Below are 14,246 nucleotides of genomic sequence, written 5' to 3'. Positions count from 1 at the left end.
ACAGGGGTTTGGAAAGGGGAAAGCTTTACAGTCTAATTCTTGCTCAATCAAGCTGCTACAGAAAAAAATTAATAAATTGTTGAACACAAGAGGACAGCCAGTAAAAGCTTATCCGTCTCAAACCAGAATAACTTCCATGCAAAAAGAACAGACATGCGCTAGGAGTAAAAGTGTGATTCACACACAAACATCTCAAAGTGTCAGAGCTCGGAGTGAGAATTAGTACTAGTGAGATTTAAAAGGACCAAATGAAACCATCATCCAAAGAAACAAGCTGTCAAATTGTAACTGATCGTAGCTTTGGAGATACTTTTACTTTGAAATCCACAAGAGATAGCCTGAAGTACATCAAAAAAAAAAAAAAAATCACACACAAAATATCCCAAACTAGCATGTTCACTCAATAGGCTGCTTCTAGTAGCGATTTCATTAACTTTAACAAAAGGAAGAACTGACATTACAGCTCCTTTTACACCCACTCTGCACTTATTACTAACTGGTTTCAAACATCTATGATAACAAAAAACAGAGTGAGTTCTTTAAATTCACAAAAGGGGCTTATTTAAACTCACCAGTCGCTGCTGCTCCAAAAGCTGATCGGCTTCTTCCTTCTCTTTTTTGTACAAGATTTCCATCTCAGTGAGTCTACACAGCAAAGTAAAATCAAAGTTTTGAAACACATCAAACAATCCACATTTAACGCCACACAACTACTCGCATATTTAAAATAAATGAATATCATAGATTGCATACCTTTTCTCCATTTCCTGCTTCATGTCAATGCCCTGTTTCTCCAGGAGTTCTCTCTGAGCAAATGTCCAATCAACGGGCTCCACGGGGGTTTCGGCCGATGGCGTCTTCTCCCTTTCAGCTCTGGCCTGCTCTGGGTGGTTGAACCGGAACACGTGGTTCTTTCCCATAATGATGCGATTGCCTTAAAGAAGGCAGCACAAGCATGAAAAAAAATTTCTTAAACGCTACAGGTCATAAATACATTTCATAATTTGGGCATTAGGAAATTAGTTACATCATATCTGCTTACAGACATCACACAAATGTTCACAGTTTGTATAGAAAACTTTCTACACATACCTGAACGAAGCTGGATCGAGTCCTCAACACGCTTGCCGTTGACGTAGGTCTCCGATCCCTCGCAGGGCACCAGCATGACAATAACTTTAGCAAAAACAAACCAATCACAAATCAATCATTCTGAATGACTCATCACTATTAAAAAACAAAAAACAAAAACAAACCCACAAATACGTCATCCATTAGATGTCAGTAATCACTACAGTCTATATATTTATACACTCATTTCATCCGTTCAAAAAAAAGAAAAAAGAAAAAAAAAAAAGAAGGTTTCTTTTGTATGTGTTTAGGTGTTTTTAAAAATCACACTATAAATGTAACATCTTGCTCAACTGAATTTACCACACTTTCAATACATACAATACAAAACACCTCCAAACACCAGCAGCCAGTATTATGTCTCACCATCTCCATTGGCATTCCTTTCGCTGCGGAAGTAGCAGTGTTCTTCCTTGATATGAGCACCACTTAAAACAATGTCCTGTCTTCTCTCTGCGTCGGCCTGACCCACTCTGAAACAATCACAGAAGCCAGCTTGAGAGACTGCATACTGCTATCCACATGCATTGTCAGCCATTTGTGCAAAAATGTACAGTTAGTGTTTCTGTAAGTTGAAATGTAACAACTGACTCAACAGAAAGAGTCTATAGAGGATACCAACAGGACAAAGAGGCAAAATGTATTCATTAGCAGATTTTAAGCCTGATCATAAAAAGACCCAGTAGTTTTCCAGACAACCTTGCCTGGGAGAGTTGCCAGAACTTTCCAAATCCACTGCAGCAGGGTCATTATTCAGGTTTAGGTTACCTTGTAATTCCGTCTTTGATGTAGTAGAGCAGACACTCAGACATGAGAGGATCCTCATTCAGGTTAACCAGGTGTGGGGTCTACAGATAAACATATGAGGCAAACAGTTTACCACAAAAACATTTCTAGAATTTCGTTGCTTTAATCAACATTCATAAGTGCAGAAACTGCCCCTGATGCTAGGATATTTTCATATCAAACAAATGCTTCTGTCTGCAAATGTAGACAGAAGCGGTCACATCAACACCATCCTGACAACTCTGGAGTCTTATATTTCACAGAACTACTTCAAAAAGGATCCTGCAAGCTATTCCTCCAAAACACCAACCTTTTTAGGTGAGAATACCCCGTTAAAGTCTGCATAGAGATCGCAAGGCTAACCCGTGGAGCAGTGAGTGAAAGGAGAGAAAAGAAATTATGGAAGACAATCGGATGTGAACAAAGGACACACACACACACACACACACTAGAACAAAGACTCACAGACTCATGAAGTGATGACGTGTGTTGTTTCAGGCACTAATGACTCTACTGACAAACAAACATAAACATATCTACCAGTTTTTAAGTCACTGCACTATAGCACTGCCTCTACTTGATGGAGTGAAGGGAACATGCCACTGCCTGTAATTTAATAAGGATCTGATAGCACTGAGAGATCTAAGCATCTACAGGAAGAAAAAAGACTGTAAATGATCCAGCAGAGTAAAAGTAGAAAACAATGAGCAGAAAAAGTAGAGATCTGGAACATGCACATAAAATGTCTAATAAAGACTAAACTGTCTAAAGTGGGGCTATTTCTAATGCGGGAAATGTAGTTCTGTCTGCTTATTTGGTTAAACAAACCTTTTTGGTGGCAAAACAATCAAAAGGCTCGTCAAATGGCCCTTCATCGCTAAGCTGAGTATGTGAAGGAAGCAAATAAGAAGTGGAAAGAAAGACAGAAGAATAAAGAAAAAAAAACCCAGGAAGGGTTCTCATGGAAAAAGACACTGAGGTAAAGTGAAGTGATGGAGGAAGGATGTGCTTCACCACCAGTGGGAATGTTGACACTGTGCGCTCCCACCCAGTCTGTCATACCTTTTTAGGAGAGAATACACCCAAAGTGCCTCCATCTTCACGGATTGCCACGCCCATCTCTGCAAGCAAAGCCTCCCTGAAATAAAGCCAAAAAAAACAAAACATTTGTACACTCAGTGAAAGCATTCTTTATTGGTCTTTTATTCTTGCTGCAACATACACTGTGTGCACTTCTTTTTTTCCACTAAAGATCGTTTGTACTGATAACTCGGAGAGGATGAGAACCGATGGTGTGCAACGTTGGAGTAAGTGATTTGTAGCATGACAACAGGCTGAGAATGGCACCAGTTAGACTCTGTGGACAGACGGTAGCATGGTTGATGTCTGAGAGGGGTGTTTGTGCAGCCGAGTGTGACGACAAAGGAGGACAGTGAAATGGACAGAACTAGTGCAGAGATGGGGAAAAAAGGTGGGAGAGAAAAGTAAAACAGACAGCACAGAGGGATGAAGAGATAGAGAGTAAAGTACAAGGGAAAAACTAAAGGTTTGGTTACAGTTTCTCAGGACAAGTTCTTAAGATGTGATATTTGACAGTGTTGAAAATTAAATGTGCTCATAGAAAGAGGGGGATAGATAAATCATGACCAACAAAGAGGGAGAAGACAAGAATATCCTATACAAAAAAAGGGGGTAATAGTCACATTTAGCCACACATGCTGAGTAACAAACAAACAAAGCTTCAGAGAGCTAGAATGAGAAGGAAAGTGACCAATCACAGCATCAGGTGGGAGTGAACGTCAAATTGCAGATAATGGATGACAGACATCCCTCTATGTGACGTCTGAGAGGTGTGTCGGGGGAAGTTTCCAATGCTATCACAGCATTTGACACACAGTTGAGACAGACTGCACACCCCTTTAAGACTGACAGGATGCAATGAGGAAGACTTTAATGCACACGTTGGACAGACACCTTCCCCCTCGGGAAATAAAGATGGAAATGAACAAACAGTGTCTGCCTGTACTGACCTCTCCATGCGGATTGCCTCAGTCTTTCGCAGTTTCTCCTCCCAGGTTTCATTGAGCTCAGCAATGATCTTTTCTGATTCCTGAACAAAGGGAAAATTATGAGAAAAACAAAACCTGTGTAATATAAAAGTAACTACTAGCAGTGTATTGGAGGCAGGAACAAGCGCACCCAGCCTGGATTTGGGAGATTACCTTTGCCACATCACTGTGAAATCTTTATGTGTAATGTTTACACTTTCCCTTCACAAAATAAACTTGTATATTCAATGTGATTATGACTTATTTTCTTGCGTTTAGATTCCCAAAAATAGCTTCAGCACTGATAAAGAACGCTGTTCCTCACTATTAAAGCCTAAAGCTGATAAGACTGAATCTATTTTGGTCTGATTTCCACCGTATTTGCGTTGGTGCTTGACGTCACTGGATGACAGACGGGACCGGGCACCACGGTTGCCATGGAAACTGCAGCTCCTCATGGCTGTGGATGTTGCAATCTTATGTGCTACCCTATCTACAGAGTGCGAGAGACTGCTGTGAGTGGGAGGCATATAAGGCGCGGTGGCTGCGTGACGACCGATACGCAAAGCAGGGTTTTATTAAAGGCTGTACGTGGCGTAAAATTAAACAGCCATCTTAACGTTAAATAAATGTATTGAACAAGTTACAGTTTCTCCCTTTTTATCTTATTTCACGTTACTGTGAATTTCTTGACTTCTAATAAATTTTGTATATTTCATCATAAAAAATAAAGCTGCATCTCTATATTTATATATTTATATACACTGTGGATAAAATACACTTTTAAAAGCAAGCCTGTTGTCCCGTGTCGCATTGAAAAAGTCAGCAATTACTTTATTATTTTTGCCATATTAACCATGAAACCAGCAGTTAAGACCAACAGTTTTTTTCAGGCCTCTATTGGTTAGAGCAGAGGTGTCAAACATAAGGTCCAGGGGCCAGAATCGGCCCAGCAAAGGCTCCAAAACAGCCCTACTGATAAAGACGTCCCTCAACGATATTCAAAGCAATAAAGTAATACATAAACAATTAAATGTCTGCAGTGAAAATAACAGAAAATTTTCTGTGATTTAACAAAAACTTTCTGTTTTATAATTACAGGATAGTCTGGGCAGTGACCTAACAGAACTTTTGATTTTTTTATTTTACGCATTTATTTCTTACAATTTAAGTCCAGAGTTTTGCTGACAGACTTCTTTTCCTACAGCTACATTACTCCTTTATGTAGGAAAACTTAGATATTGTTGAAATTATATTTATTTTTCTTATAATTGCATATCTCAGCAAATAAATACATAGTTGTAAATGTCTTATTCCACTAACAGAAAGAGGAGTTCCACTTAAGATCAAAGATATGTATGTGGGCCATGGTATAAAATGAGATATCTGGGATACACCTTTAAGTGGCCAGAGTAGGAAGATGGCTGCGGGACTTTTAACTTTCCTAACAACAAACAGTGAGTATGATTTTAAAGTGCTGCATACACCATTGTCTGCTTTACCTTGAGTCTTTCAATGGCTTCCTCCCCTCCAGGCGTGGACATGATGCGCTCTTGGATGCTGGTGACTGACTGAAGGCCCCCCTGGCTGCACAGCGAGCCAGAGGACGGCGAGGCTGTCAGGGAACCAATAGGGGCTGTGGAGAAATGGCCAGGGCGTTGGTTCTCTGAGGCTATCAAGTATCTATTCTTATTGTTCTGAATGTCTTTGAGGTCTGAGCCAACAACAAGAAAGAGAGAGGGAGAAGGAAGATAACACAGAAAGAGGAGGGATAGGCCAAGAAAGGTTGGAAGGAATAAAACACATAAAAATGGAATAACGAAATACCAAATAGAAAGAAGGAAAGAAAGTAAGAGAGGGGGGGCAGATGGGGAAAGAGAAAGGACAAAGGGGAGGAAAGACCAATGTAAGACACACATTTTACGTTGTAGGGTTTAGACAAACACCCAGCATGATAGTCAGCTACAGACAGCAGCAGTTTTCACTCCAGGCAGTTATGCTCCAACTCATCATCTTCCAGAGAAAACACATTAGACTTCAGCCTGCGCTTTAATAACCAGTTTAAAGGGCTGCTTTTATGGTGGTCACAATTACAGTGGAGAGCAATTAACTCTGAGCTCTTAATTTGTAGTATGCTTGGAAGGAATAGGGAGGTGTCACTTTGTTGCTTCTGTGTATGTGTGAATGAGAGTGAACAAACTGTGTGAAAACTGCTATCAAGAGTATCGGCTACAGGATGGGAGGGAGATGGAGACTGCAAGAAGGTCCAGCAGGAGGACAGAGGAGAGACGTGGACACATGCTGGCAAAGAAAGTTCAGCCTGGAGTTGATTAGATTAATTCACAGCACACGCGCCATACGCACACAGCATCCGCCATAACAAAAGCCACAGCAGCCTCACTCAAAGGTCAGGTAGCTCATGTCAATATAATGACCTCAAGGGCCTCTGAGGCAACACACAAGTGAGCTCTTTAAGGACCAAACTAAATCAAAGTGATATTAGAAAAGGGTAAATATTCTGGGGGATGATGACTTTCTTGAGATATGGGCTTTTTTTTCTCCAAAAACATAGACCCAACTATAGCTTGAGCTAGTTACCTATTTGCCCTGCGCTTCAGATGGTGCAGAAACATTTTTAAGGTTAAGATGTTAGGGATGCTTGAGAATACAGCAGAAAGCACACTAGCAAACTAGTCACTCTACTAACTACTAAAGTGCACAAAGTTAGTCAACTCTTTACACAAACACCTCTGGTGCCTCTATATAGAAATACAAAAATTAAGCACCTTTCCGTCTGTAGCTCTGAGCCTCAGTTTGAGAACTCAGAAGGGGCATTTTAAAGCTTTGGGCACCGTCACCTGCTGGGGATGATTAGTGAAAGAAAACAAAATAAAAAGCAGAACGAATAACCAGGATTAAAATAAGCTTAAAGAGTGCGAGTCATAGGTAGTGAGACATTGTTATGAAACGATGCATTTGCATTTTGAGGCCAGGGAAAACTAAAGGGCTCTAAAATGGATCTGAGCCTGTAAGTAGCTGCCTCCCCCCTGTCATTCTGAAAAACGTAACAAAAAAATAATAATAAAGCGCAAAGCATGCTAACCTACTGCCATGCTTACTCTTGCCAGTTATAAGAACACCTATGGAAACCTTGCATTTCTGAGACTCTATTAAGCTTTTGCTTTTTTTAAAAAAAACAAAGGCACTTACATGCAAAGCTGGTAGCAGATTCAATATACAGGTAATGGGGTTCATAAGCAATGTTAGCTACTATAATTAGGGCAAATAGTGATATACAGTGCAAGTCTACCACACATATACACACATTTGATTCCACTTCCTGGGCAATCATCCCCCATAGGATCAACTGAGGGGAAGCAGGAAAAGATGAGAAGGGTCAGAGGTCAGCACCAGTAGAATAGGAGGAAAGGGTTACAGATTTTTTTTTAATGTTTGCTTTTTTTTTTTTTGCTGGATAAACAATAACAAAGCTGAGAAGAAACGTCTCGATATGTTTTGCTAAGTGCTACGCCATTAGGCGTGATCTATGCAGGCATTAGCAAGTAGTCAGGTTATTCATCACTTCAGCTCTTAGAAGTCATTAATGGGTATATTATGTATCTAATTGACAAGGCTATGAGCCATTACTCCTGCATATAGCAAATGATATTTTAGTGCAGTTTTGAGTGACTACATGTGTTGTCAGACACAATCAGTCAAACACATACAACCTTAAATATACTACATATTTGACGTTCTATACATGACTGCACTGAGGCAAAATAAACCAGTATTGAGGTAAACGTGTTAAAAGCTGCTTCATTCTTTGTTTTTAGTGATGTACCAGCCACAAGTACAAGCACTGAGATGAAAAAGTTAGATGGCTGAGAGCAACGAGACAGTAATGAAGATAGAAGACGTTGCCAGTTTGTGGTGTGCCCTGACAGAGAAGGTCGCTGGCTGCAGATACGACCAGCTGAGACAGTATAAAACTCACTGTCCAGAATGTCTCCCAGGCCCTGGGCACGGAGCAGTTCCTTCAGCCGGGCCACTTCATCCTTCAGCTCGCGCACCAGCTTATTGTTGGGATCCTCATTGATGACAGCATTGCATTTGATGTTCTTGGCGCGGTCAGCATAGCTAAAAACCATAATAAAAGAAATAATTGAAAGTGTAATTCAAACAATCACAATCACAATCTTTCTCCAGGACAGAAAGCTTACCGCAGAGTGCTGAGGGTTTCATCGTAGTTTATGTCTGCAGGACTGAGGGCAGCTACCATGGCTGTTCTGGAGTTCCCACCTGATAAAAGATCAGTAGAGATGTCAGATAAGCATTGAGGACCAAACGTGACCAAAGGCACATATGATTTCTATGAAAATACAACATTTTTTAAAAGCTCGTCAAATGAAATACATTTTTTGTGTAATCACATTAGACTAAATCTAAGATACACTGCACACTTTTGACACGTTTGGACCAAGGAGGTGAGTGACTAGTTGGTCTGCTGCTGACTATGCTCTTCTTAAACTGCCTGAGTGCAATGTAGACTATTTCAAGTCTTTTCTTTTTTTTGTTTTTTTGTTTTTTTTAATCCTGACTGCATATTCCATTATGCAAATGGCTCAATTTCTCTGGCTGTCTACGGATTTCCATAGGTAATTTACTGGCAAACCACTATTGTCACATAGTAACGTCAATTAATCAAGTGATACTAATATTCATACCGAGGTTCTCCCTCAGCAGCCATGTCAGAACAGAGTCCCTGTATGGGATGAAATCAGTCTTCTTCTTCTTCTTGCTCTGCGGTAAGCAAAAAAAAAAATCAATATATGAGTAAAAATGAGCTGATGTAATGATGTACAAATTATGGACTGGAGGCTGTACAATATTATGTTGTAATAGAAAAAAAAAAAGATCCTTATGTGTAAAGGTCAATATGTCAGGTAAAATGAGGAGAGAGTTAATTTGACATGCATTTGCTCTTGTGCGGGGATTGAGGGTTTAAGGTTTAAAGTGATAAAATTGATAACAGCTAAATATCTGCAACTTCATCGCTGCACATGACCAAAGGCTGTCAAATCTGTCTCATGGGATGAATGACAGGTTAGTGGTTTAGCTGTCAAAGGGTTTACCTTGCTGGTACAATTATCCTGTGCAAGTAAGCATTACAAGGACAAGAGAAGAGAGAACAGAAGGGCAGACATTACAGCATGCCAGGCTACAAACATGAATTCCTTTTGAAGGTAGGGTCAAGTTGTAGAGGATAAGAGAACGACTGCAAAGAAGGAGGAGGAGAGAAATAAAGGAAATAAAATCAAGTGTAAGACTCACCACTTCAGCCAAGGCAGAGATAACCTTTCCTAACGTGGTGAGAGACTTGTTGATGTTTGCTCCCTCCTGCAAGCACAGACAAAAAACAAAAACAGAATAAAATTACACAGATTTCCAGGTTATACAAGCCATTTTTTTAATGTGATTCCAAGGTGTTTGGGAAGATTGGAGTCTCACCTTTAGCCTGGTACCTTTAGCTCCAGTTGAATCTGCTCGCTCACTGCCTGCCAAGTCTACCAGACTAATTTTACTGACCTAAAGGGAGGGAGTAAATGCATTAGATGCATCAGGCCTATAATAATGTGCATTTAATAGGGTGGGTAGAGAAAAGAAATAAATAAATAAAATACAGCTTTTAGCTTCACCAATGCCAAATCTAAATTTCTGCATAATGTTGACCACATTAAAAAAAGAAAAAAAAAGATAGAGGAGCACAGTGCAGCACTTGGATGATGTACAGACTCCTCATGCCAAAGCTACTGCATGACACAGGTTAGCATCTTATGAACAGCCTGGACACAGTAATGAGCTGAGCATCAGCGACAAAGCACGCACTATAAAACTTGACCAGCTCTGGTGAGGTGAAGAAATAGCTCTGTCAGTGTAATCTATTACAAAAGATCTGTTCCATTACTGCAACAGAAAGAGCACTGCTGGAGGTATGATGTAAAAAATGAAAGCTCCACTTTCACTTTATAGTTTTTATGTCAAGGAAAACATATGCCTGGTGCTACCAAGCCAAGCAGCAGATTCACACAAATCACATTAGAAAATAATTTATAAAGGAAATCAATTCTAAATGCAAAACTTTTTTTGCATTTAGCATTTTTGCATTTAGAAAACGGAGACAACAGAGACAACAACAATCCCAAAAAGGAGAATTTTACTGAAACAAATTCCAGTTTAATGGTTTAAATCCCACCATAAAAATCTGCAGAATTAATTGTTGAACACATTCAAAGCATTTGGGGGCATTCCTGTCAAGTGAGATGGAGCAAGGGTGTAAAATCTAACAGAGTGGCCACATACAATAGGCACTGTTTACAGTAACACAGCGGTCTTTGTTCCTCCACAGTCTGAGGAAATGCTAAAAGTCAAATCTAAAATGGCTCTCTCTCTCTCTCTTTTTTTTTCCTGCCTCCTGTGACCACTAACTTTAGGAGACTAAAGGATCAAAGAAAGACTGAAAATGGGTTAGAAGCTAAATAAAACAGCATAAAGAAATTCATCTCTAACAAACACGAGGAAGGAACTTTAAGTGTATTTGAGTGTGAATGTTTTACAGACTAATTATAAACAAAGAGGGCGGCTGTTTTCCTGCTCTGACCTTTTCTGTGGAGAGGTCCGTCTCGCTGTCGTGTTTCCTCTGAGTGAAGACAATGGTGAAAACAGCATGGGACCTGCTGCTTGTCTCATTCATGTTGGTGGCAGCCACAGTTCTGGAGTTTAGCACATATGGGCACAGTTAGGAAATAAACAGTATGATTTCTGAGCACCTTAATAACCACACAATATTCTTTTAAAGGAAAATTAATTCCTAATTCTTAGTCTTGGCTATTACTAGCGCTATCATCAGTGGGTTTTACACCTATTAGAGTGAAGTAAGTCTAAAGGATTACTTTGTGCAGCGGAGGTGGATAATAACGCGAGGACGCCAAACACAAATACATGAGGAGTGCTCAGAGGGATAGTCACAGGGGAGATATGGGCTTTACGCGGCATGTTCTAGAAATAAGCCTTCTGAGTCAGCACAGTGAGATTATGGCAGGGTTCACTCCTCCTCACACGAGCCCTTGTGCACGCGCACATTTCATTGAAAAATACTCATTACCTGCCAGGTCAAGCTTGACATGCGGTTATATTTAAAAAAAAAAAAAAATTAAGGCGGTAACACAGTGAAGGTCGAGCTGTCTTGCTGTTTAACAATTCAATCCTTGCAAATGAGTCATACAAGAACATTTCCTGATTCAAAGCTAATTTTTATCTTTTATCAACCTGACTGACCGTTGATTATCAGATCACCACAGCTGTCGGCACAACTTTAGCCCCTCCCACTCCTTCCTGTGATCTCAGCATGATCTCAGGGCTTAGCTCACCTGGCCTTGTTGCCTGCATCCATCAGGTCAGCGATGTCTGTGTAGGAGGTGACAGCTAGCTTGGACAGATCCTCTACATAGGGACCCAACAGCGGGTGTTCTCGGACTCGTAGGTTCCCTTTGTTCTTGGGGTTGAGCAAATCTCGGACGCGCTCGCAGTAGATCTCCATGTAACTGACCTGGAAACAATTTCAGAAGTACAGTACAGAGAGTAATTTCAGGTGCCCCAGGTTGAATATATTAAGCTAATATTGTGTAGCTCTGCACAAAGAATATATATTAATGTCACCATAAATACATATAAGCGGAAGTATTTGCATGGATATATTAACGTAAGAGAACATAAGAACATAAAGTATACTTTATTTATCCCAGATTTGGGAAATTATCCAGACCATAATCACACCTCAACTTCACAGTCACACTTTTGTTTTCCCAATTTGACTGGCAGAGGTTTGCAAAGAAAACCATGCAGTATGTGACTGATGTCTGGGAAATGCTCAGGAAAGAGCAGCGAACACAAAAAGTTGGGGGCAGAGGTGAACCATGAGGACTACAGATACCAAAGAAGAATGAGACTCACCTCTACTGAGTAGGAGAGCTCCTCTTTGTTGCCGTCCTCATTGATCTTCTCAAACAGATCTTCACACAGCTGAGTGGCAACGAAAAAAGCATTTTAGTTCAAATGACAGCATCCGGAGATATAAAAGAGGCGATAAATAGGCGTGAGATCTGTGGGCTTTCTTATAAAGCAAACATTTAAATAGTTATAGTCTGAAAACCTCGTCTAAAGGCTAGAATGAATCTAAAATTGTAAACTTTGGCCAAATGTCATTCACTTTCCACACCGCTGTAAATTGCCTTCAGTGTGGTTGCAGCTTAAAGGACAAGTTGTTTCAGTTCTTCTATTTTAGACTGTTTTAATGTTCTGAAAGATGGATTTAGAAACTTTCCATCCATTAGATCTGACAATCTGATCAAAGGAGGGGAAAGAGCCAGATCAAAGCTTTGGGAGAGGACACCTTTGTCACTACATACATTATTTTAGTGTATAAAAAAACCTGTTATACACATATTTTTCAGGTTTTTCATCATATACAAGGCACTACGTGTAATATTTCCAGAGCTCTGATGGTCTAAGATGTGTACAGAATTATGACAACAATAATTAGTAGATTAAATGGACTCAGCAGTTTGTGAGTTGTACTATACATTCAAGGCTCTAAATGAGCAGGAATAGTAAACAGACTGCAAGACAAGGGATTGCATTATTTGTCTCAGTCTCTGCAGTGCAGTGAATGGTGAATGAGGTTTTGTTGAACAAACCATGGGAATGATTCCTTCCTGCCCCTCCTCCTGCTTGCCCATCATGGTGTAGGATTTGCCAGCTCCTGTCTGGCCATAAGCGAAGATGCAGACGTTATAACCCTCAAAAGCATGCTGCAGCATTTCCTTTCCAATGTCATTGTACACAAGGTTCTGTGAAGCAAAGCAGGGGTCATCGGGCTGCAATAAAAAGAGAAAAATATATTTAAATACATGTATGACCACAATAAGATTTGCATATTTTCTTTGCTTTTAGTGATTAGAGTTAAAACTCACAGAGGTATGAGACCAGTAGGAGTAGTCAAAACTGAAGGTCTTTGCTGGTTCCTTTGGGGCTTTGGGGTTGAGGATAGCTGTGGAGGAGGAACAAAATTAGTAATGTGGCTGATATTTTCTAGATTGAAAGTTGAAGTGACACAAAAACTACTTGCATGTTCTGTTACTTTAAAAAGTTGCCTTTAGTTAGTTTGTGATATGTCTTCTACAGAATTCTTTAGTTGTGTTTCTTCAACCAAAAGCAGCTTCTGTGCTCTATAATATATATATATAACCATGCATTCCTTATGTTTTCCTTCACGTCTTTCCTACATTTCTTTTTAAAGTAAATAAATAAATAAATAAATAAACAAACAAACAAACAAACAAACAAACAAACAAACCGGTACACTGTAAATTTAAATTGGAGTTACTAAATAGACCCAAATGATATAATATATATATATATATGTGATTCTGGCTGGCAAATAGCAGCTACCTCAGGTTCCTGTTCCTCAATTAGAGAGATATTTCTGGCAACGCAAGTCACATGACACAGACTACGAGATGCTGGCTTCTTCTTTTTTTTTGAGAACTGCAACTGTTGCAGCAAGCTCTGCCACATATGCTTCATCTTTAACCAGTGTTTTAATCATCATCATTTAGATTGACATCATTACAAAATGACAATCAAAAGCAGAGTTCGAATGAAAAACACCAGCCTGCTTCAATCACACCACTTCACCTGCTCTCGCTGAACACTACTCAGCCATTCCCCGTTGCCACATGGACAGTTTTTAATGAACAGAAATCTGCTGCCATGTCTGGCATGTCACACTCCTCAACCATGCTGGTTGGTACTGCCGGTGACAAGTGCACTAGATTTCACACTGGATATGTGACAGGCAGAAAGCGGGATGTTAATTTACTATAAGATAACCACAGAAATCACTCCCCTTAGACAAACTAAACTTTAGGGATTAAAGTTGTTTTGTGCCATAGCTACAGCAAGAGACTTTGCTCAGGCCAGGCAGACAAATGCATACCACCACCTTTAGAAGTGAGGAGGAAGTGGGAGAGGAAGGAGTGAGAAAGAGGCTAGTGAAAGAAGGGTTTGGAGAGACTAAAATAATGTGAGTGCTCAAGGTCCTAGCAACAGTCCAAACAGATCAACAACAGAAACCGAAGGCAGGACAAAAGGGAAAAAACTATCTGCGTCTTAGTAAGAATGCTACAGTCTGTGAGCGTAAGTATTTAGAGCATTTTCAAT

The 14,246-nt window shown here is 40.0% G+C and overlaps 1 protein-coding gene across 24 annotated transcripts in view; it reads right to left on the bottom strand.

Moving 5' to 3' along the window:
- kif1b (kinesin family member 1B) overlaps nt 1-14,246 on the bottom strand; it is a 61,233-nt gene that overhangs the window by 26,514 nt on the left and 20,473 nt on the right. For 5 of the 24 annotated variants that reach the window (XM_063465372.1, XM_063465376.1, XM_063465382.1 and 2 more), the window contains exons 3-25: nt 12,998-13,074; nt 12,722-12,901; nt 11,979-12,047; nt 11,396-11,574; nt 10,627-10,738; nt 9,477-9,554; nt 9,300-9,365; nt 9,101-9,118; nt 8,693-8,768; nt 8,189-8,267; nt 7,963-8,105; nt 7,291-7,332; nt 6,752-6,826; nt 5,468-5,679; nt 3,948-4,027; nt 2,980-3,055; nt 2,746-2,799; nt 2,228-2,275; nt 1,900-1,979; nt 1,498-1,604; nt 1,093-1,176; nt 754-934; nt 573-645 (exon numbers count right to left, since the gene is read on the bottom strand). In XM_063465372.1, coding sequence (XP_063321442.1) covers nt 573-645; nt 754-934; nt 1,093-1,176; nt 1,498-1,604; nt 1,900-1,979; nt 2,228-2,275; nt 2,746-2,799; nt 2,980-3,055; nt 3,948-4,027; nt 5,468-5,679; nt 6,752-6,826; nt 7,291-7,332; nt 7,963-8,105; nt 8,189-8,267; nt 8,693-8,768; nt 9,101-9,118; nt 9,300-9,365; nt 9,477-9,554; nt 10,627-10,738; nt 11,396-11,574; nt 11,979-12,047; nt 12,722-12,901; nt 12,998-13,074 — 2,189 coding nt within the window. The remainder of the gene's footprint in view (nt 1-572; nt 646-753; nt 935-1,092; nt 1,177-1,497; nt 1,605-1,899; nt 1,980-2,227; nt 2,276-2,745; nt 2,800-2,979; nt 3,056-3,947; nt 4,028-5,467; nt 5,680-6,751; nt 6,827-7,290; nt 7,333-7,962; nt 8,106-8,188; nt 8,268-8,692; nt 8,769-9,100; nt 9,119-9,299; nt 9,366-9,476; nt 9,555-10,626; nt 10,739-11,395; nt 11,575-11,978; nt 12,048-12,721; nt 12,902-12,997; nt 13,075-14,246) is intronic. The other 19 variants (XM_063465379.1, XM_063465393.1, XM_063465385.1 and 16 more) reach the window with 11 other exon arrangements.

Source organism: Pelmatolapia mariae, linkage group LG20 (genome assembly GCF_036321145.2).
Source record: "Pelmatolapia mariae isolate MD_Pm_ZW linkage group LG20, Pm_UMD_F_2, whole genome shotgun sequence".
Classification (NCBI taxonomy): domain Eukaryota; kingdom Metazoa; phylum Chordata; class Actinopteri; order Cichliformes; family Cichlidae; genus Pelmatolapia; species Pelmatolapia mariae.
Note: the sequence above shows the minus strand (reverse complement) of the source record. Positions and strands in the feature narration are given on the sequence as shown.